The sequence below is a fragment of the Canis lupus genome, chromosome 2, assembly GCF_003254725.2.
Source record: "Canis lupus dingo isolate Sandy chromosome 2, ASM325472v2, whole genome shotgun sequence".
Classification (NCBI taxonomy): domain Eukaryota; kingdom Metazoa; phylum Chordata; class Mammalia; order Carnivora; family Canidae; genus Canis; species Canis lupus.
The window spans coordinates 18,546,249-18,570,326 of NC_064244.1; the positions used below are offsets into that span (position 1 = coordinate 18,546,249).

Genomic DNA, 24,078 nt, shown 5'->3' on the forward strand with positions numbered 1-24,078 from the left:
TATGGAAAGAGATACTCAAAAGGCCTTTGGCAAATCCTAAAATGAAGTTTCTATATTTACTTTCCATATTACCTATAGATGTAGAAAATAGCTTAGATCTGAAGTCCCTTTAAAAGGAAATCAAGAAACTTTTCTGTTCAATTTTAGTGATTCATTAGTATTACATTATTGTGCCTATAAGGCTATATGAATTTAAAGTTTTTTTCTTTTATTTAAGTAATCTCTATACACAATGTGGGGCTTGAACCCATAACCTGGAGATCAAGAGTTGCATGCTTCTACAATTGAGCCAGCCAGGCGTCCCTGAATTCAGATTAAACTTTCTAAGTAGTATCAGCCAGTGCATACTACTACACTTTTGTGGGGAAAACAACCAACATGGAAAGATTTGTGCCCATGAGGAGCTTGAATCCGATTGTAGAAGTAGTGGATGATGCACGCAAATCAACAATAAGCGGTTCAGGACAGTCAATATTGAAAGTGCCAATTAATGCATTGGATAGAGGCCCAGAACAATGTGCAAGTTTAAAAGACAAGAAAGTTCATGATGATCTGGTGTGAACAAGAAAAGCTTCATAGAGTGAGGGATAGCTTATGAAGTCAAGAGAGAAGGCATCCCAGGCAAGGGCCACATAAAATGAAGGGAAGTACAGAAGTTAGCATATGAATGTTTTTGGAAGAGTGAACGAACTTACTTTACTGGAGCAGAATATCACAAACAAGTAGCAAGAAATGAGATTGCCTAAGTGGAGAAATACCCAGATCACAAAGAATCTTGAAAAGTGAAACAGGAAGGAAGGAAGAAGAAAGGAAGGAAAGTCAAACTAATGAATTCAGATTTTATGCATTTGAAAATAAGGAGGAATTGAAGGTTTTCCAATGAGCAATATGATGAGAGCAGTATTTAAGGAAGACTGATATAGAATAAGCATTGGAAGTAGGTGGTGAGCAGAGTCTGGAATTAAGACCCAAGGAAGGGGTTACTTTTAGGTAAGGAGGGTACAGAGATGGAGATGTCAAGCCTAATGCAAGATAAACTTTTAAGTTTAAAAATTGTCTTTAAAGAAATTATATGTTTTTAAAAAAGAGAGAAAAGTCATAGATGGAATATGCATTGAACACCTAATTATATACTGTCATATTTTCACTGTGATAAGCTCCAAGCCCAGGAGACCAGAAGAATCTCAGTACTATTAGGAGGAAACCGTGCTTTGCAAGGTAGAAGTTCAGTCTGGGGGCAGCAGGGCAGACAGGTGGGCAGAGGATGGAATGGGGCTCCAGTAAGAAGAGAACAGCACAAACAGAGAAGAGACGGCAAAAGAGCCCTTCTGCTATCAGAATTACTGTTTTCTTTCAAGGAAAGCAGCATGGAGCTACAAGCCAGGCTTCCACCCCACTTGGGGGAAGGTACACGGTAAGGCAGTCAGAGGACAAAAGAGGCAGGATGAGAAACAGACAAGTCATGGAATGAGATGTAAAAGCCGGGATGAGTGGAGGATCATGAAAGTCAAGAGGGAAGATCTCTCACCAAGGATGGGTGGTCAATACTATTAAATTCTAAATTAGAGGCCAGGAAAGGTGCAGATGAAGAAAAAACTCATCAGAACAGATGACAGCCGTTTTAACTAAAGTACTGGCACAGAAGCCAGATTAGAGGGAGTCCATGAAAGATTGGAGATATCAAGGGATTTCGGTTCAGGTTGAATTGTTTTCTAAAATGATACCAAATGGCCTGAGCAGCAGCAAAGCTGATATTCAAGGCAGGTGGTGTAGACTCTAACCCAGTTTTGCTACCAGACAAGTTTCCTCACCTCCCAGATTCTTTATCACTTTATCTATTAAAAAACAAATGAAAAATATTACATAATTGTACCAATTTTTCAAGGCTGTTTTGAGGATAAAGATAATGTATGCTGGAGTGTCCGACACTGTGCCTGGAATTCATTTAAAAACAAATTCATTTCCCCCCCGCCACCCTTGTGTAATTTCAGATGGGCATGCTGGCCTGTGGAGTCACTTTTTCTTAAAATATTAAAAATAATAGACTTACATATATTAATTACTATAAAAGTAAACTCATGTAGGATGTTTTGGGTGTGATCCGGCTCGGAGGAAGGTTGACTGATATTCTCATCCTTTTCTGAGTGTGATTTGATACTGTAACTAAAGCAACTAGCAAGTTCCTGAATTTCTTCAAGTCATTTGGGACAGAAATAGCAATATCAAAAACAAGGAGCTATTATCTAGCTTAAATATAAAATTTCCCCTTCCTCGCCTTTTTTTTTAAAGAAATTATGTTCAGATCTACTCTTGTTTTCCTTCTTGGGAAAGCAGTTTCCCTGTTTCCCTATATTGGCAACTTTTCCAGCTTTTACTAAGCTGGCAGGTCAAAGAACAGTTCTTGGAATGTGAAGCCTGGAGCTATCTGTAGTAAAGCGATTCTCTGTGATAAATGGGACATTTGATATCTTATAGAGTGTTTCTTAGATATTACAATCAAATTACTTTTTAAAAACTAATTTAATTCAATTCTGTAGGTAGGTATACAGGTGAAAACATAGCAATTCCATCATCTAGTCATAATTATATCTCTTACTGTTTTTGAAAGGGTTGACTTTGAAAAGTTATTACGATAACTGCAGTACATCACAATTGGGTTTCACCAAGCGTTTCTGCTGAAATTAACGTCACATCCATTCCATAAAGAGTCTCATGACATGGTTATATGCCAGGTGCCCCAACCATAGATACAGAAGATTTAAGATAGGGTTCCCCAAAAAGCTGTCGGCAAAGTGGAGGAGGCTGACACATAAGCATAGAAACTATTTTACTGCATGACAGAAACAATAAATATGAATAATGAACAAAAGTAGAAAAGAAGGTATAATTGAGTCATTTGGGGATTCAGGAAAGGCGTTTTCCATGGAATGGTTGAGCTGGATTTTGGAGGAACGTCACAGAAGCACACTTCCTGCTGGGGGGCTGCCAGAGAGAAAGAGGGAAGGATGGACTTGCAGCTGTGTTGTGTGTGCCCAGCTTCCTGACCCACCGATCTGCCAGCAGTTAAGTCACTTCTCTTATAATGAGCAGGTGAGAGAAATGGCAGAAAGGGCTCAGGGCTGTGACCCTAACTGATGTTCCTCTGCTGGAAATATGCAACTAGTAGAAAGGAAGTGGCTCCTTCCTACCATTTCCCAGCATCTCTCCCTAATCTGTGCCCATTTGAATAGCCAGTATTTCATGGTGCTTCCTTGACTACCTGAAGTGAAGGTCATCTATGCTATAGCTTACCAATATACATAGCTTCAAAAACATAATAAAATGTACTAAATGCAACGAAAAGGAGGAATACAGGGAGAGTATATAAAATAGTGCAGACCTAAATATGTAAATGCTCTGCTACAACTACATTATGCCACATGATAAACTGGCAAAGATTCTTTTATGTGGGATCATGGCAAACACAAAAGTATAAATTTAAACTAATATATGGATAGGCTGTATTTGCAACTTAAATGCCAATAACCTCACCATCTGCAATATGAATTTCCAAAATAGAGGAAAACCTCAAAAAAATATTTCTAAACAAAACAAAGTACAGTCTTCCTTTCACTTACACAGTAATTGCATTTTTGGAAATTCGGTGCATAATAAAACTATGCATAATGTTTTTGTGTTAGAGAGAGAATGGATTTAAGTTCTGGGAGTACACAGTAGTGAACAATTTTATTACCTAAAAGTCTTGGCAAGACATTCAACAGTTATATGGGACAGAATAAATCTTCATTTTGCAGAACCATTCTGTGAATTACAAATGCCAGTCATAGCACCAGATTATCGTGATGACCCAAAAAACATGACACTTTTTGCAAAACACTCTCTGGGACATGACAGTGCCCCTACTGAGAACCTTGGTCTTAACCCACTCGGCTTAACCATTCATTCTGCAGCCAGTCAGTGTTAGGAGGAGATCTGTACTCCATCAGGGCATCAGGTTCCCATCCTCATGAGTTAGTCCCTACGATTCATTCATTTATTCATTGATTCAATACACGTTTATTTGATTACTTGCTGTTATTTCAGACACTGCTCCAAGCACTGGAAAGAATATCGAGATTAAATAAATAAAATAAAATAAAATAAAAATTCCTCTAACACAGAGTTGATTCTAATCACTGCTTCTTGTGGCTCTTCCCAAGACCACTGGGACCAACGTAATATTTTTCTTCATAAGGGTCTGAAATGGACCAGAGCTCTACTCCAAATCTGAAAAACTGCTCTCTGTTCTCTTTCTCATCCCAAATTACACCCAGGCATGTTGTCCGGCAGACCCTAGCAGAGGCTCCTTAATAAAATCAAAGAATTCATGGAGATACTCAAAATGCAATGTAGAGATACTCCCAATAAGAATATAAAAATCTTGCCATTGTCCAATTCCTAAGGAAATATTAAAAGATAAGGTCCTGAGGAAATTAAAGTCTAAAATTATTGTTAAACTTGAATTAAAGTCCAATATTGCTCTTATTGTCTTAATGCCCTTTTGCATTAAAAGTTCATAGAAAGTAAAATCCAAACATGACCTTCCCCACTTCCTGCTATGGCTCAAATTAACAACTGGATAAAGTGCAGGATCTGGCTATAGTTGTAGTCTGAAGCTATCTTCCCCCAGTTTACGTAAGCAATTCCTTCAGGATCTTACGTAGTTTCTAATATGCTCCACTATCAGAGTTTTAACAGCTGAGAAAACAGAAAATCCTTCTTAGCACTTATCTACAAAACTTAAAACATAATCCAACCTCCAGGCCTAACTGAGCTATGCCGGGTGGCAGGTCCCCCAGGAATGCAATATATAGCAGCATGTGATTGTGTGCGTCTCAAAGACACAGTCCTCAGGGCACCATTTACATCCTAGTCCATATGATTCCCCATCTCCAGCAGTGCAGTGTACCTCTTGCAACACTCCCTGGAGCTACCCTGCAAAAGTCCTTCACAGAGGTCTAGCCTTATCAGGGAATGAGAGAGCAGGTGGAGAAATATTGGCTTCGGCTGCCAATCCCAGGAGCCTGGGAGCCCATGGCAGTGGTCCAGAGGCCATCAGCTGCCTATTTCAGCTCAATTACTAGAAATCTTCCTGTGGCAATGAATAAACTGATGCAAACAGCAGCTGGAGGCCAGTGACTGTGTAATTTCTGTCCATCACAGTTACCAGTTATCAGTTCAGAACCCAAATCAGGTCCTATAACTCCTGCAGAAGAAGACACAGACTTTTTCCTGGGGGACATGTGGAACTTCACAGTCATGTCCTGAGGTGCTCACTGAGTCCCACCTGCATCCTCTTGCTCTAATGCCAGATACCCTAAGTGAGTTGTGGAGACTCTTACATGCCTCTTACCCTCTTCTGAGGCCTTCAATGCCATTTTCTGTAGGTTGGGATGCCCTTCATCTTCTTCAGGTCTGAGAGGTCTCTACCTACTTTTAAACACCAGTTCAAATTTCTGTCTGAGATCTTTCCTGACTTCATCATCTGGGTTCTCTTGTTACATTTAAATCCTTCACTGCAGTACTCACTTTTAAAATTTGTATAGATAATTGACACGCTCATACGTATAGTCAATGTATGGATCTCTCTCACTAATTAGTGTCTTGAATGTATGGAAATGCCTTCTACACCCTTGAAAACACCGGACCCAGCACAGAAGCCTGGCACACAGTACATAGAATAAAAATGCTTGCTAGTAGAAATCTGATGATATAGGTGGCAGCCATTATAATATTTTACCTTGTTTACCAGAAAAGGTACATTACTCAAAACTTGACAAGTCAGCTCTTCCATAAAATGAGGGAGATGAAATTACCCAACTCTGGAGTCCCTCCTGGCTCTGAATGTACTAAAATCCCATGTAAGCAGGAGAAACAGTGCCACCTAGTGGTAAATTTACTTTTCTGTTTATTTTAAAATGACTTCTACTTTCCTGGCATTTTAGAATAACGTCAGTGGTCACGGCTACCTTGAAGTCTATATAACACCCCCTAGTTCTGTTATAAATTCAGCGTTTGGATCTACACGCACATACTTGTTTCAGAAATACTGTGAAGCTTACTTAGCTGGAGAAATCTGTTTTCTGGTCATAAGCTTGAAAGAGATTCAGGTGTCCACTATTTCGACAGGTGTCTGTTGAAAGTTCCTATGGCTCGGAGTTTTTCTGGGTCCTGGCGACACGGCAGTGAATCGTCAGTCTTCCCACCCATGGGACTTAAATTCTTATTGGGAGAGAGACGAGAAAAATAAGTAAATAAGCAACAAATAAGAAGTGTTTTGATTTTAATAAGAAATAGTTCTTGGGGGCCCAGCAACATTAGATAGAGCTGGGCTCTCGGAGGAGGTGACATCTGAGTTGAGGCCACATGACAAGGGAGAGCAGCCAGTTCAAGAGGTGGGGAGAGAGAAATTGTTACTCACAGGAGGAGCAGCGCAGGGGCCTTGTGGGGACACTCCTGGCAGGAGGAAGTATGGGGAACAGGGCACCGGGCCAGACCAGGCTGGGCTTGCAGGCCGCCACAAAGAGCTCCGGTTTCAATTCAGGTGCAGTAGTGGGAACCCACTGGAGCAAAGGCTGAGCAGGAGCTTAATTTGATTTAAGCTGCAAACACTCAGGCCATTACTTCTGCAGAGATTGCTGTGGCTGCTCGGTGGAAACAGATCGCTCAGGAGGATAGTACAATAGCCGAGGTGGGGGAGGATGGTGGTAGCAATGAGGAGCAGCCTTCGGGGGTAGATTCTGAAGGGAGGGCGGAATAGGTGTGGGGCAGGTGGGGGCGCGGAGAGGAATCAAGGATGACTGATGTAGGCTTGAGCGATTGTTGACGTTGGGAAGCCTTGGGGAGAATGGGTTTCAGAGGGGTGGGTAGCGGGAGAGAGGGGCCAAAGACATTTATTGGCTGCCTTTTGTGTGCCAGGCCCTTCTAAAAGCTGGGGACAGAGCAGTGCCCAGGGCGGACAGCGACCTGTGCTTCCAGGGAACGGGCATCATCTTCCGAGCGAGCGGGAGGCGCTGATACAAGTACATGGGAGTGGGTCAAGGTCGTGCGCGCTCTAAGGAGAGCAGGAAGCAGGCCGGAGAAAGGGAATTTGGAGAGAGCTTCCATTTGAAGTAGGTGGTCAGGGAAGGCTTTAGCGAGTCAGCGATGTTTGAGTAAAGGGCTGAAGGAAGGTAGGGGAGCAAACCATAGGGACGTATAGGAGAGGAATGTTCCAGCAGAGGGAAACAAGGAGTGCAACAGGCCCGCAGCAGCCTCATGCCTGGCTTGCCCCTGGAGCAGAGAGAACCACTTGGAGACAGTCAGGTATCAGATGGGGAAAGCCAGGGTGTGTGTGTGTGTGTGTGTGTGTGTGTGTGTGTGTGTGTGTGTGTGTGGAGAGAGCAGACTCCCTCCGGCCTGGAAGCCCACCGTAAGGGCTTTGGATCGCGCACTGCGCGGCTGGGAAGCGCTCGGAGGGCTTTGAGCAGTGCCCTGGCCTAGTTTCCATCTTACCTGCAGCCTCGGGCGCTGCTGAGGACAGGCTGAAAGGGGCACAGGGCAGTCCGGGGGCCCAGCGGTTTAGCACCTGCCTTCGGCCCAGGGCCTGATCCTGGAGACCCGGTATCGAGTCCCACGTCAGGCTCCTTGCACGGAGCCTGCTCCTCCCTCTGCCTGTGTCTCTGCCTCTCTCTCTCTCTCTCTGCGTCTCTCATGAATAAATAAATAAAAAATCTTAAAAAAAAAAAAAAAAAGAGGGGCACGAGTGGAACCGGGAGTTCCGAAGGGAGCCGAGAACCCGGGCCTGCGATCTCACCGGTGTGCGGCGAGGGCCACGCCGGGCGACAACAGCGATGCTTCGCTGGCTCCAATGACAAAGTAGTTTAAAATCAGATGTGACTTACATAGTGAGAAAGGATTTCGAGGCACCCTAACCAGGTTTTCACTGAAAATCATTCTAATCGCATCGATTCAGGAACAGCTGTCCCTAAGTTAAAGCCAGCTCTCGCCCCATCAAGGTAAGTTTCTTAATCATGACCTGGTGTGACTCCACGTCCATTTTAGTGCGAAATCTACAACTTCTTTGCGAGTCATGGAAAACTAATGAACAATTTTTCTTTTCAGTTATATGATGGGGATAGTGAAAATGCCAACTTGGCTGGAACATTCTGCGGTTCCACTGTACCTGCTCCCTTTATCTCTTCTGGCAACTTCCTGACGGTTCAATTTGTCAGTGATGTAACTTTAGAAAGGGAAGGATTTAATGCTACATACACTACTGTGGACAGTGAGTAAATTGAGACATTTTTATATTTTATGAAACGTATATTTAGGCACTAAAAATAATGCCATGCTTATATCTAAACCCAATGTTAATTATGAAACTCAGTGTTAATTCCTACCTAAACTCAATGTCAGTTACTAAATACTGTGTTAATCACTCTGTTTAATCAGTGATACAAGGCAGCCTGGGTGGCTTAGCGGTTTAGCACTGCCTTCAGCCCAGGGTGTGATCCTGGAGACCTAGGATCGAGTCCCACGTTGGGCTCCCTACATGGAGCCTGCTTCTCCCTCTGCCTGTGTCTTGGCCCCTGTCTCTCTGTGCCTCTCATGAATACATAAATAAAATCTTTTAAAAAAATCAGTGATACAAATTTGGTACGATTCTGTTTTTAAAGATTTTATTTATTTGAGAGAGAGAGCACATGTGCACACAAGCATTGGGGGAGGGGCAGAGTCCGGAGGAGCAGACTCCCCACTGAGCAGGGAGCCCAACCCCAGGACCCCAGGGTCATGACCTGAGTCAAAGGCAAATGCTTAACCAACTTGGCCACCCAGATGCCCTGAAATTTAGTCTGATTCTTAGTGAAGAATACCCTAACTTCTTTATAGAATGATGTTAACTATAGCGCTTTGGGCTGGAAGGGTGGGGAAGGCTGAATTTTAAACATTATGTGCATGTGGAAACATGAATAAAATATGATTAACAAATTGTTCTATTTCTCCAGTGCCTTGTGGTGGAACATATAATGCAACTTGGACCCCACAGAGTATTTCATCACCCAATTCATCAAACCCAGAGGTCCCACTGTCCATGTGTATGTGGGTCCTTGAAGCTCCTCCACATCAGCAGGTCAAGATCACAGTGTGGGCCCTGGAGCTGCACTCACAAGACTGTGACCAGAATTACTTAGAGTTTCGGGACTCACCTGAGGTAACAATTCTAGGACGTATGACAGTCACATCTAATGGCCCTTTTTCACCAGTATTTGCAAAACACTTGAAAGAATGAGTGCATAATTAAATAAATTCTCGAGCTTACCTCCAGCTTGATATGTTTTTCAGGCATATATGAAACCCTCTATTTAGGCGTCAGGAAATTTGCCCTTGGTCTTGTAGGTGAGAAGCTGCCAAACTTCCTTGTGCACAGGACACATCTGGGTGTCTAGATAAAAGTACAGACCCCAGGGCCCCACGTCAGACCCTGATTTCTCCATATAGCACCCATTAATCTAAATTTTTGATGAACTTCTTGAGTGTTCTGCCCCTGGTGCTCCAAGGACCATGCTCAGAGAAACACCTCTGCAGTTAGGGGGATCTGTGTATAAGATGAACGGGAGGTGTCAGTGTGGAACACATGGAAATCACATATGAGGCCATTTGGCACCAGTCCAGTGGGATTATATTCATGGTCATGTAAGAGAGAAAAAAAGGAAAAAGTTGTTTTGGTTTAAAAAGAGAGAGAGAGAGAGAAAGGTGAATTAATTGCTCATGGGCCAAGACTTTGAGAAGGCAATTGGATGTGGACACATGATGTTAGCAGAAGGCCTGAAGATTTGGGTGTATTATTACATGGTCAGTAGCTGAAATAATGTGAGTAATGAGATTATCCACGGAGCATATATAAAGTGTGGAGTCATGACCAGAGGATGGATCCCTGGGAAAAATACCCAGGAATCCCTGGATTCTTTCAGCAGTTTGAGGAGCAACTAATCTGGCTCAGTTCATTCCCAGAGTGTCATATTTACCCCCCCACAGGCTGGCAATAGAAGAGGGTCCAATCTGTCCTTTCCTGAGTTTTCAGGGTCCTCCTTATATGATCCCCTAGTTTATACGTGTATCTCGGTGGGGGTAGAAGAATTCAGTTTGGCTGATTCCCAATTGGAGAGATCTGACAGGAGCTGGCTGCTGAGGGGACACTGTATTTGTTGAGTTTTCAGAAAGCACAAACACTTAGACATATCCCAGGCTCCCACCGTGGCCAAGGCGCAAGGATCACTGCTCCATTGGCAGTGGTTTCCAGTATGAGATTCCTATTCCCCGGTGGTACCTTCCTGGCAGGTCTTAGAGCCAAGTGGAACGAGGCCCTTTGGTTAAAGCTCTTTCAATTTCCCATTGCTTCCTGAAGCTAAGATGATGGGGACCAGGGCCAGCTCCCATCTGGATACAGAAATGCTACTTACAAGGCACAAGGCAGCTCTGGATCATAACAGCAGCTGGATAGGCTTCAAAAAAGACCTAGTATTTGTCATGAATGAATAATGCCCTTTGACTGAATGAATGAAGGAAAGAACACAAAGGGTTTCAGCCTGTATACGTTGGGAGGAAAGACAGAAAATTGACTGATGACTAGGAGAAATGAACTCCCCAGGTGTCCAAGATCAGGAAGAGAAGATATAGCTGGAAGTTCATGTGAGGATCATGAGATGGGGGTGATAGTTGCTGGCCTAGGCAATTGCACAGAGTGGAGGCCAAAGTCACCAGTAGTAAGGACTGCAGATCAGGGTGTTCGGTGGATCATCTGTGAAAACATTGAAACCTCTAAGGGTTAAGGAAGTGGGGTACAAGGGATGACCATTAGCTAAAACACAAGTCTTTAATGAAGGAAAGTCACCAGAGGAGAAGTGAGAATGGTGAGAAGGGTCAGAGGAATCTTCAGCCAGATGTAGCCACTTTGATGCCAGGAGAGGTACCTGCAGTGAGCGACCTGAGAACCCTGCCCACCGGCCCAGCCCCTCACCACTGTTCCTACTCGAGGAATTGTGGACTATGGGAAAAGAATGGCTAGGAGGCTGCAGGGGACCCAAGCTTCACTCCAGGCTAACACTGCAGTGAATGTTGAGAGGAGGCCACAGGGAAGGTTAGGAGAGGACCAGCAGCTGGTGACGGGGGGCACGGAAGGGGGGCTGGAAACAGACATTAGTAACAGGAGCTTGCACCCAGGAGTGAGAGGCAGCAAACGTCTTTACGTTGGTGCTGGTGGTTTTTATGCAAGATGGGTGGGTGCCGGACTGCATTACCCTACTACCGTGAGAGGCGAGGAGGGCTGCCCAGGTTTTACAAAGGAGTAACAGAGACCTCGTGGCAGGCAGGGGCTGTGCCCTATGGGATTCACAGCATTGCCAGAGTCTGGTCAGATGAGCTCAGGGATGGTGGTGAAGGGCCAGGGCAGGGCTGGCTTAGGCTTATGGAGTTTAGGATGATGGGGAGACCCCAGCAGAACTGTGTTGTGCCTGGATGTCCGCAGAGCAACCACACAGTCCTTTGGCCGTGAAGGTTACATGAGGGGGAAAGGGTCTTGTTTCCATACATAGTATCTGTCTCTTGGTTTCAGCAGAAACTTGGCCTCTACCTCCTGCCCCTTGGTGAGTATGAGACATTTGTGGATTCCACATGAGCCTGGCTGTCCAGGGCTTCAAACACTGTAACTAGTTTCCTTGGCTACATTTTTTTTCTTTTAAGATTTTATTTATTTATTTGAGAGGACAGAGAGAGAGAGAGCATGAGCAGGGAGGAGAGGCAGAGGTAGAAGGAAAAGCTGACTCCCTGCTCATGCAGGACTAGATCCCAGGACCCCCAGATCATGACCTGAGCTGAAAGCAGACACCTAAGCCCTTGAGACCACCCAGGCACTCCTCCATGGCTGAATATTTAAACCATCCTTTTATATGTGGTTTAGTTTCCACTATGGTGTATTCTCTTTTGAAACTAAATCTAGTATGATTTGGCTTCCATTTCATTTCAGAGTAATGGAAGTCCAGGACCTCAGATCTGTGGCAGAAATGCTTCGGCTACACCAACGTTCTATTCTTCTAGGAGTACGGCAATTGTCATCTTCAAGTCCGAAGTCCTCAACAGAAACTCTAGAGTGGGTTTTACCTATCAGATTGCAGGTGAGCCCTGGAACTTTATCTGTTATTCAGAAAAACTGCCACCATCCCAATGACTGCTGGGATCAGCTCTTACGAGTAACCTTGGATCTGTTAACATAAATCACACCCGCAGTGACATAAGGATTTTAAGTAGAAGCCAGGCCCAACTAAGCAAATTACTAGAGCTGGTCTCTGAAGAGGTACAGTGAATATGATATTAATTAAAACGTTTAGAATGCCAGCATATTCTTCGAAGTTCATGTAGTTAATTTGTCTCTACCAGTTGTTTTATTAGTTATCCACTTGACTGCATCTAGAACTCACTGTACCTCAGGAAGTTTATTTTGTAAAAACCAAGAGTTCCTGAAAGGGTTATTTGATTACTATCATGACTCAGAAGTTTATTTCCACAGAATGTTATTTGATGTTCTTTTCCAGCTTGATTAAAATGAGAGCTGCCTGTGATTAAAACAAACACACAGAAATAATTTGGGCGGTTTTACCCATTTTTACCCAGAATGATACAGAACAGCAATTCACCAATTCTATCAGAATGAGTAACTCATTAAAGGATGTAAATGGAAATCCTCATACAAATGTTGGTCTTGGAAGCAGAAACTTTGTCCTGAAAAAGTCTAGATGCCAGTCAACTCCAGTTCAGTGTGATCAGAGCAGCACAGAGAATGTTAGAACATTCCCTTTCAAAGAAGGCTTACCTTTCATATTTCCCATGGGAGTGTTTTATGTTAACGAGACACTTCATTGCATTTGCCATCTGAGCCATGACCTTGCTTCTTCTGACCTCACTTATCTCAAAGGAAAGTGAAAGGGCAGGATTAGCTTTTCTTCTGAAGTTTGCTCAAATTTAATAATCTTTTTGAATTCTTTCTATCAGGTTGAAAGAGCATTAAATATTGGGATGCGTACATTAATTGTGATTTTTTTTCCCTCTAAGGTTGTAACAGAGAATATAATAAGGCTTTTGGCAATCTGAAGAGTCCCGGATGGCCAGATAATTATGACAATAACTTGGATTGCACTGTTATTCTCACAGCCCCACAGAACCATACTATTTCTCTATTTTTTCATTCATTTGGCATTGAGGACTCAAGTGAATGCACACATGACTTCTTGGAGGTAACATACGTTTAGATAGCGTGTCAATGAACTATTTAAAAGATGAATCACTGAAGATTTTTCACATCTGTCTCTGCTACTTCTAACCATGGATCCCTTACTTGTTCATAATTGGTCCATCATCCTTTCATTCCATAAATATTTACCAAGCATCTTCTAGGTCAAGGCACCAGAAGTCAAAAAGGGAACAAGACATAGTCAGGGCCCCCAGGAGGCACACAGCCCATGGGAAAGACAGAAATAGTCAATTTCCACACAACGTGGAAAGGACTAGCAGAGTCAGCATGGTTAGGAGCACCTAATTCAGTTTGGGGACTGAGAGGTTTCCTGAGGGACAAGATGTGTGAGTTCAAAGAGAACCATCCAGTGCTGGGAAGGAGCAGAACCATGCTCCTCTAGTATTTGCACCTTTGTGATTCTCCAGCACCATCCCAAGAGCGCCCCCTGCACCCTTTCTGCCCTGCACCACCTATACTGTTTAAGCGAAAACTATTGCTGTTGTTCACGGGAAGATGTTCTGAATGAGCCCATGACTGAGGCAGGCACTGTGTGGAGTGCAGTGCCTCTATTTTACCATGAAAACCTCAGAGCTCATTTGGGCGCCCTTTGCAAACTCTTGGAAATGTACTCAATCTTAGGCAGTAAACTGCAGTGTAATCAAAGACTTGTAAATCCAAAGATGCTGAATTCCTCTGTGAATTGAGTTTGAATGTGAACCTTACCTGAAGTGCTCTAGATGGGCTTTGTCTCACATACACAAGGGTCTGGTGTTTCCAACAGCTTGCTGCCCTATGTCTGCTCTAGAGTCTTATTATCATGGGAAGCTCTCCCCTACAGAATTAATCTAAATATTTTGTTAATGAATATTCTTAATCTGTAGAGTAATAAGTACTTGAAGGAAGCCTGGGCCTTTTTCATGGCGGATACTTGTCATGGTAGGAATGGGGAGCGATGGCTTTGCAGGGGAGGAAAGGAGGAGAGAAATAGAGTATTGCTTGTGTCAATCAGGACATTCAACTCAGACCTTTTTGCCTCACCACTTATGTGAAGTGTAAAGTAGAAGCCAGAGGAGAGGATACAGGGAAAGGACAGAATAATCCCACCAATTCAGACTCACAGGGCAGCTACCCCTGGTTCATGCCTGGGTTGACCATTAGTGACTGGAGTTAACATGTGCATTTTCCTCTGAATGCTAGGACATGCAGGCTAGCTCTCCAGCATCAGAGGTGGGAACTCCTCCTACTAGCTGCCCTTCTTGTTCCATAGAAAGTGGTTAGAAACTTCCTGTCCAATAAGCAAAGACAGGAAACTGCAAGTCAGGCCTGTAAAATGCAGCTGCATCTGTTTTTTTCTGGGAAGACTGACGTGATTTATTGGCAGCCATATGCACAAGACTCCCCATGCCTTTCGTGTCAGCTCTGCCAGGAACAGAAATTTCTCAGTGATGACCATGACCATATTACTACCACATAAGAGCCAAGCTCTGGATCACATGTGGAATCTGCATTTGTTTTTAGCGGATCCATTTCCCCTTTTAGGGTCCTCTAATAGCTCAGAGATACTGGTCCCTCCTGTGCAAAGAAAAATGGAGAGGATGCTAGTTGGAAATGATACTCCACTTCTCCTCTCAGAGCAGAGATTTCTAAAACAGAATCCGGAGGAAAGAGACTCAAAGTTAAGAATAGCATGGTAGCAGGTCTGGCCCTCCAGCGCTCCTGAATATGGCGGTCCTCTCTGTCTGCTGGTGGTTCACTGGCCACTCCATCCATGGCAAGGCCACTTGGAAGAATAATCCAGAAAGCAGCAGAAAGGCACTATTGTCTCCCACTGGCTACTCCATTGACCTAAAAAGAATCTCACTCTAGGTCAACAGCCTCCAGTAAGACCAACCATGGTGCCTTTGAAGACCCTCTATGACTTAAGACAACCAGAAATTAACCAAATGTCAAACAATGAAATTATAAAGGGATTGGAGGAACTTCCAAGAATTTGAATACAGATGTCAATAAAATCACCATTCATACATGTTGAGCTGGTTCCAGCTCTACATCGCCTGGATAACACTTCTTTAATACTTCTCCAGAGCCCTCCTCTGGTATAGGGCAGCTGAGAATACGCAGGAGGAGCCCTGAGGACAGAGGTGGTGGAGTTCACTGAGGTTACCCATACTCACACACTGACTCATCTCCTATTTTTATATGCATCTACTCTAACCAGTGAATTAAAAAAAAAAATCTGTTTAGCTTTAGACTGTTTTTAAAATTACCTAATAGTCAAATCTTATGAGATTTGTTGAGTTGTGTCTTTTTCACATACTGAAATTCCTTTGGTTTTGAAATTTATTATACTTTGTACTTTGCTTTTTTTTTTTTTCCGCATAGGCCCTGCATAGCCAAGCAATTTTCAAAGGGGGTAAAAAAACATACACGCGGTATAATGAATAAAGCACAATAGAAGTGACTAGAAACAGAGCAGACAATATCCCTCTCCAATCTTTTTGAAATTTGCAGATATTTCTGAATTCAAATGCAAATGGCTTTTGATCGTCAAGTTGGGTGTTTCTCATCTTTGGGTCTATTTTCAGAGACCAGTTCATTCTCATGTATATAAAAAGACAAAGCTTTTCCAAAAGAGGTCGTCATTCAAATAGTCTCATGTGTCAATGGATAGCAATGAAAAATCAGAGGAAAAAGAATAATATGCTTATGTATAGTAACTAATGGCTCACTTTTCCAGGTAAGAAATGGAAGTGATAGCAGTTCACCATTATTTGGCACATACTGTGGAACTCTGTTGCCAGATCCTATCTTCTCTCGAAACAACAAACTATACCTACGGTTTAAGACCGATAGCGCAACTTCCAATCGTGGGTATGAAATTGTCTGGACCTCATCACCCTCTGGTAAGACACTTGCACTTCATAAGGGACATTGATGTAGATGAGAAAAATACAGGGGATTTAATAAGAAAAGATCATTAAAAGTGACCATACCTTCTTAGCCATCCCTATACTTGATTTTTTTTCAATAAATACAGAGATTTTTAACAATGAGAGTACAGATACCCTTTTTAATTCTACTCTCATTATTTCTACATATTATATATCTATATGTATCACTATAACATATAGATACATGTATCTAGCAACAGGTAGAAAATATAGAAAGAGTATAAAAATATGAATAAAATATAGATAAGATATAGATTTTAAAATTCCTTTATAATTTCTGATTTTATCATATTTTTAACTTTTGGTTTGATTATCCTCTGAATGCTGGGACATGCAGGCTAGCTCTCCAGCATCAGAGGATTTTATCATATTTTTAACTTTTGGTTTGATTATCTCAGATTCTCTCTGAGAATTAAAAACCAAACAAAACATGTACTAAAAAGCCAAGTTACTAACGCATACTCGGGTATAAATAAGCAGCTGCTCCCCTTGCAGTGCCTGTCATTTCTTGGCAGTCCTGGAGGTTAATTGCTTTTTTCAGGGCAGTAAGTACCTTCCTGCATGTTTGGTTGGTGGTTTATCAAGTAATTGAAGGAAATTTAAGTCATGTCAATATATTGAACTCAAGAGAGGAGAAATATCTTTATGAGATGTCTCGTTGAGGTATTTAGAAATATCTAAAAACTTTCCAAATAAGAATGATAAAAATGACTTAAATATACTGAGGGACAAGAAATAATTTAAATCTTGGCAGCTACAGATGCTTACAGGTGATCTCCAATGCCCTAATTTTATAGAGGAGGAAATAAAACATGAGGTTAATGAGTTTTCCGGAATATAAGGCTAGACTGTGGTGGAAGCATGACTAGACTTCCAGGGGTCAGACACCCAGCTCAGCGCCTTTTAATATCTGGGTCCCCGGGGTATCTGGTCTAAATAATGACAATGTTCACACACAAATTAACACTAATACAGAACTCTGGCTTTGAGCATGTCAGTCTTGGGACCATCAGTTATAAGACCAGAAAAGTCACTCATGCAATAAAATAATTCATGTCAAAACCTACAATGACACACTCTGGGTTCAGCCTTGGAATTTCACTTTTAATTTTACTTCACTCACATCATTATCATCAACTGATAGAGAGCCCTCTGCCATCAAAAGTACACAACAACTTTAATTACTCTCTCCCATAGCTACTTTTTCAGGTTCTTTGTTTTCCCATTGTGTTCTCAACCCACTGTTTGCAAAGAAAGGTCCTGGAGGAAGTAGTCCCACCATCAGGATATATAGGGAACACAACGTATGATGTGGGGAGAGGGAAAGGGTGTGGGATGGGGTGGGAGGAGGTGGTGGTGAGGGAGTGGGAGGGATGTAGTCCACAAAAGAAGCAGGAGAGGGGTTCCTGCCTCCTCTATTCTTGCACTTTGTGTCTCAGCACCTTGAGAAAATAGCGGCCATCTTACTGCCTCACAAAGGGATGGTTTCTACTTGGTTCAATCAAACGTCCTGCGTTGGTTTCCTTGCAGGCTGTGGTGGAACCCTTTATGGGGACAGTGGTTCCTTCACCAGCCCCGGCTATCCCGGCACTTACCCCAACAACACTGACTGTGAATGGGCCATCATCGCTCCTGCTGGAAGACCTGTCACCGTCACCTTTTACTTTATCAGCATCGATGATCCCGGAGACTGTGTCCAGAACTATCTCATACTCTACGATGGACCGGATGCTAATTCTCCATCCTTTGGACCATACTGTGGGGCAGTGAGTAAAACAAGCTTTTTAAAATTTCCATTAATTATTTTTAAATAATAACAGTATACACTTTTAAAGCCAGACACAAAATACAAAGCACAAGCTTTTTACAAATTTCAGCAGCTTCTGGATTTTCCTTCCTATTTGGGGAGCACAGAGTGCCACCTCGTGGGCATTGCGTGGAATCAACAGTACTGGTTTCCAGGCTCCACCGCATCAGAATGGCTTATGCAGGTGTTTTGCCGTCCAGACTTCCAGGGCCCACTCACACCTGCTGCCGCCTCAGAATTTCTGGGACAGGAGCTGCTGTGCATTATTTTTTAAAAAGCTCCATACGTGATTTCAGTGCGCTGCCCAGCATTGAGTACCTGTGTTATTGTCTTCATGAATGCAACTTTGGACAGTTTGGACACCTGGCTCCATTTCATCTACTTCTTGTTGAAAATTATAGGAATTCTTTGAAGAAATAAGCAGGGAGATCAAAGATGGGTCTAGTGACTAGTAGCTTGTTTTCATCAAGTTCTGATGTCACAGATCTTCCCGAAACATCAAGGGAGGATCCTGACAGTGACCGAGTATTGCCTGTGTCTGCCCTCACCGTCCCCCCATTTTATATGAGAGTAGATGGAGGGCTTTCCAGGAAGGGAAATGTGACATTTCTGACCACAGAGTGTACCTGTTTCCTACCGTTCTGCTCTTTACTTAGGCTTTTGAATGAACTGGATGGGGAATTACATCAGCTAGAAGTCTAGAGAGTTGTTTGGTTTTTCTAAATTGAGATAAAATTGACATAACATATTGGTTTCATACCGTATAACATATTGGTATAACATAAATTTGGGGCATTTTTTGTGATGAAAACTTTTAAGATCTACTCTCTTGGCAACTTTCAAATACACATGATAGTGTTACTGACTACAACCTCCATGTTGTACAGGGCATCCTCAAGACTTATTTATTATAGCTGAGAATTTGTACCTTTTGACACCCTTCATCCAATTCACCCACTCCTACCTCCCGCATCTGGCAGCCACCAGTCTGTTCTCTGTTTCTGAGAGTTTTAGGTTGTTTTGTTAGATTCCACAAATAAGTGAGATCATATGGCATTTATGTTTCTCTAACTTATTTCATTTAGCATAATGACTTCAAGGACCTTCCATGTTGACACAACCAGCAATATTTCCTTTTGGATGGCTGGATGATGCTCTTTTATTATTATAATATAATAAGCATGCATATCATATGTTTATCCATTTATCCATTGATGGACATGTAGATTGCTTTTACATCTTGGCTATCGTAAATAATGCTGCAGTGAACATGGGGGCGTGCAGCTATCTTTTCAAGTTAGTGTTTTTCTTTTCTTTGAATAGATTCCCAGAAGTAGAGTTTCTGGGTCATATGGAGGACTTGTTCTTAATTTTTTAAGGAAACTCCATACTGTTTTCCGCAGTGGCCGCACCAGTCTGCATTCCCACCAACAGTGCACGAAGGTCCTCTTTTCTCCACATCCTCACCAACACTTGTTATTTCTTGTATTTTTTATAATAGCAATTCTAACAGGTAGGAAGGGATATCTCACTGTGGTTTGATTTGCATTCTCTGATGATTAGTGATGTTGAGCATCTTTTCATGTGCTTGTTGGCCATCTGTATGTCTTCTTTGGCAAAATGTCCAGGTCCTTTGCCCATTTTGTAAAATTGGATTGTTTGTTTTTACTATTGCATTTTGCTAGTTCTTTATATGTTTTGCATGTTAACTCCTTATCAGATACATAATTTGCAAATATTTTCTCCCATTCAGTAGGTTGCCTTTTCATTTTGTTGATAGTTTCCTTTGCTGCATAGGAGATTATTAGTTTGACATAGCTCCTCTTGTTTATATTTGCTTTTGTTGCCTTTGCTTTTGGTATCAAATCCAAAAACATCATTGCCAAAACCGATGTCAAGGAGATTACTGCCTATGTGTTCTTCTAGGAGTTTCATGGTTTCAGGTCTTTAACTCATCTTACCTTGATTTTTTTGTGTGGTATAGTCTCCTTCCTTTGTGTGTGTATATATATATATCCATTTTGCACAGTGCCATTTAGTGAAGACAGGATATGAAAATAAATCCTAAAAGGAAACTACAGATGTTAACAGGGGAAAGTCATACAATTTAACTGAAATGATTGTTTTAGTTGCAAAAATAAGCATGTGTTTGTATTTGAAAAAATTAAAATTTCAGAAAGAAGTAGAATTGGAAATTCAATTTTTAAAGACCATTTCATTGAGTTATAATTCACATACCATAGAATGCAGCTACTTGAAGTGTACATTCAATAGTTTTTAGTAGACTCAGAGTTATATAGCTCACATGATCAATTCAAGAACATTTTGTTACCCCAAAAAGAAACTCTGTATCCATTAACAATCACTTCCCGTTTTCCCTCAGTGCTCTTCCCCACCACCAATATTTTGTAAGATATCTGTATTAATTCTTAGCAAGATTACTTATGGAAAAATATGCAGGTTTACTGTAAATTCTATGAAGTTCCTTGATGTAGTATTTTGTCACTAGGCTAACATTTCCAGAAAAATATTCAAATTTGTGAAAAATATAATTTGTTACTTTTTTTTTCCTTCAATTTTAGGACACCAACATAGCTCCCTTTGTGGCCTCTTCACATCGTGTCTTCATAAAATTTCACGCAGAGTATGCAGTGTATCCATCAGCAATCCGATTAACCTGGGACAGCTGAGTAGCGCTGTGTGTCGGCTCTGGGCAGGGACCATCAGACATGCCATCCCGCTACGGCTTTCTGCCTGGGTCACTGGGAAGGATCTGAACTTTTTTTTTTTTTCACCAAAGTATGTGTGGAATCAATGTCTGCACATTTAAAAAAAATATAGAATGTAGCTTCTTTACTCCTGGCTATGAGTGTCATCCTTCTAACACTTGGAGCTGAAATTTGTAAAAACTCCTTAATGAGTTGGAAATGATTATGACACATGTGATGTAAATTGTCAAAAATGGTGAAATAGGAGTATGATTTTCCCTGTGAATGTCAAGTGAGGGGTAATAAACATAATTGAATGGTACACAATGATGCTGTATTAATATTTACCTCATTAAAGTTTAATCTTTCACTAGCGGGTATATGTAAGTGTTCAAGTTGAACTTTTCCATTTGGATGAGCTACCTGAATCCTTCAGGAGGTGAACTGGAGCTACGTGGCCTGAGTTGGCATTTTATCACTCCTCATTCAGTGCTTCCTTCACTTCTCTGCCCTTTCAATTCCACAAGCGCCACCATTTTCTATTCCTAGTTTCACAGCACAGTCTGCAGACTCATAAAAGGCTGAGCTATGCTTTTATAAAGTTTTCTGCTGCCTTTAACAAAGCAAGAGCACCTATAGTAAATACGTAAAAGTAAGCCTTAGTGATGACATGGGGCAAAGTGAATGAAAGAAGCTGTGGAATGTGTTACTTCATCTTATTCAAATACTCAAGTGCCAGAAAAATTATTTCTCCACAGAGTTTAGAGCCACATAAATGAAACATTCTCACCTTCACACTTTCTGCTTCCTTGGGGCTCTTGGGTGGCTCAGTCGTTTAAATGTCTGACTTTGGTTCAGGTCATGATCAGAGGGTCCTGGGATTGAGCCCTGAATAGGGCTCTTCACTCTCAGGGAGTCTGTTTCTCCCTCTGCCTCTGCCCCTCCCATGCCCTGCTCTTGCTCTCTCTCTCTTTTCTCAAATAAATAAATAAAATCTTTTAAAAAAATTCCTGCTTCCTTTAATTCTGTGTTATGCGTAGATATATCGACTTTATAGCTGATTCCCTATTGGAAAGAATGGTGAATATGATGACAAGCACCATTCGACCCATTGGGTCCTGACAAGTTGAAGCAATGGATGGAAACTCAAGATGAAATATCATAAGGAGAGACACAGTATTTTGCTCTTTTACCTAAAAAAGAATCACAAAGGTATGGAATATGCAGAAAGTTTGACGATAACGTGTGAAATGATGGGAGTTTTATCTGAAGGCAAGATTAACAGCTGTCAAACAGTAAAAGAGGATTTGATCTCAGATGACATCATTAGAATAATGGTATCTACCAGAGGCAATTTCACTTTCCCAGAAGGCATAGTAGAGTATCCGAGAGGTGTACACACCAATTTCAAGAAAGCATAGTCAATATTATAATGTTTCTTTTAAATTGGAAAATTTAAAACAGGAAAAAAGTAATTTCTCCCATTCTGGAGGTTGTCTTTTCAATTTATTGATGGTTTCCTTTGCTGTAGCTGAAGCTCTTTAATGTGTTCCTACTAACGTATTTTAGATTTCTTGCCTGTGCTTTTGGTGACTTATCCAAGAGATCATTGCTAAGACTGATGTTAAGAACATTTTCCCTTGGGTTTTCTTCCAGCATTTTTATACTTTCAGGTCTTACATTTAAATATTTGATCCAAAAAATAAATAAATAAAATAAATCTTTGATCCATTTTGAGTTAATTTTTGTGAATGGTATAAGATAGGGGTCCAGTTTTATTCTTTTGCATGTGGATATCCAGTTTTCCTGGTACCATGGATTGAAGACACTGTCCTGTCTCTGTTGTGTGTTTTTGGTATCATTGTCAAAAATTAGTTAGTTGCCCAGGGACGCCTGGGTGGCTTAGTGTTGAGTGTCTGCATTTGGCTCAGGTCGTGATCCTGGGGTCCTGGGATCGAGTCCCACATTGGGCTCCCTGTGTGGAGCCTACTTCTCCCCCTGCCTGTGTCTCTGCCTCTCTCTCTGTGTCTCTCTGGATAAATAAATAAAATCTTAAAAAAAAATAGTTGTCCATATACATAGCATTTATGACTGGGCTTTCTGTTCTGTTCCACTGATCTATGTGCCTGTTTTAATGACAATACCCTGTAATATAGCTTGAACTCAGGAAGTGTGAGGCTTCCAGGTTCGCTTGTTCTTTCTTTTCTTTCTTTCTCTCTCTTTTCTTTACTTTTCTCTTTTCTTTTCTTTTTCCTTTTCTTCTTTTATTTTCTTTCTTTTTTCTTTCTTTCTTTCTTTTTCTTTCTTTCTTTTTTCTTTCTTTCTTTCTTTCTTTCTTTCTTTCTTTCTTTCTTTCTTTCTTTCTTTCTTTCTTTCTCTTTCTTTTTTTCTTTTTTTCTTTCTTTCCCAGAATTGCTTTGGCTATGCAGAACCTTTTCTGATGTCAAACGAATTTGGGGATTGTTTTTGTATTTTTAATGAAAAATATCATTGGAATTTTTATTGAGATTACTTTGAATCTGTAGATCGCATTGGGTAGTACAGATGTTTTCACAATATTAATTCTTCCAATCCAAGAACATGTGCTATCTTTCCATTTATTTGTGTCTTCTTCAACCCCTCTTACCAGTGTCTTAGAGTTTTCAGTTGCTTAAATTTATTCCTAATTATTTTGTTGTTTTTGATACAATTATAATTGGGATTGCTTCTTAATTTCTCTTTAAAATAGTTTGTTGTTAGTGAATAGAATTGCAATAGATTTCTATACATAGATTTTGTATCCTATTTTACTGAATTCATTAATTCTAACAGTTTTTTAAAAAAACTTTTAGTGGCCTCTTTACAGTTTTTTATATATAAGATCATGCCATCTCTCATTAATAAGACCCATCTCATTTCTTCTGGTGCTACTTTAATTTGCTCATTAGACATGTTTATTGAACATTTCCTATGTGACACACACTAAGCAAACCAAGGATAAAGTAGTGGACAAGACAGCTGTACAACTCCATCAACTGATGTCTTTCCACTTCAAAAAACCCATTTCCTAGGTCCAACTTGTCTGGTTTCCTAGGGCAAAACTCTCAATTTCCTTATCTGGTGAAACTTTTATTAAGCCAGCTTCCTAAATTTAGTGGCTAAGTGATAACTTTCTTGCTCTCAAATTGTATCATCATGAATGAAACTCCATTCTTAGTGATCATCCCTGCACAGAGCTAACAATCAGCTAGTTCACACTGGTACAAACATCTTGGTTGTTAAATATTGAGATACTCCAAAGTGCTTCTTTCAGGCCATAAGTGGAAT

At 41.3% G+C, this 24,078-nt stretch overlaps 1 protein-coding gene across 1 annotated transcript in view; it reads left to right on the forward strand.

The window, feature by feature from the left end:
* The window catches only part of CUBN (cubilin), a 258,475-nt gene extending 237,323 nt beyond the window's left edge, over positions 1-21,152 (forward strand). Inside the window, exons 61-67 of the mRNA XM_025445065.3 lie at positions 8,143-8,305; positions 9,027-9,232; positions 12,044-12,191; positions 13,126-13,307; positions 16,044-16,209; positions 17,788-18,023; positions 20,647-21,152. Of these exons, the coding sequence (XP_025300850.1) occupies positions 8,143-8,305; positions 9,027-9,232; positions 12,044-12,191; positions 13,126-13,307; positions 16,044-16,209; positions 17,788-18,023; positions 20,647-20,754 (1,209 nt within the window). The 3' untranslated portion in view covers positions 20,755-21,152. The remainder of the gene's footprint in view (positions 1-8,142; positions 8,306-9,026; positions 9,233-12,043; positions 12,192-13,125; positions 13,308-16,043; positions 16,210-17,787; positions 18,024-20,646) is intronic.
* The last annotated feature ends 2,926 nt before the right edge of the window (positions 21,153-24,078 follow it).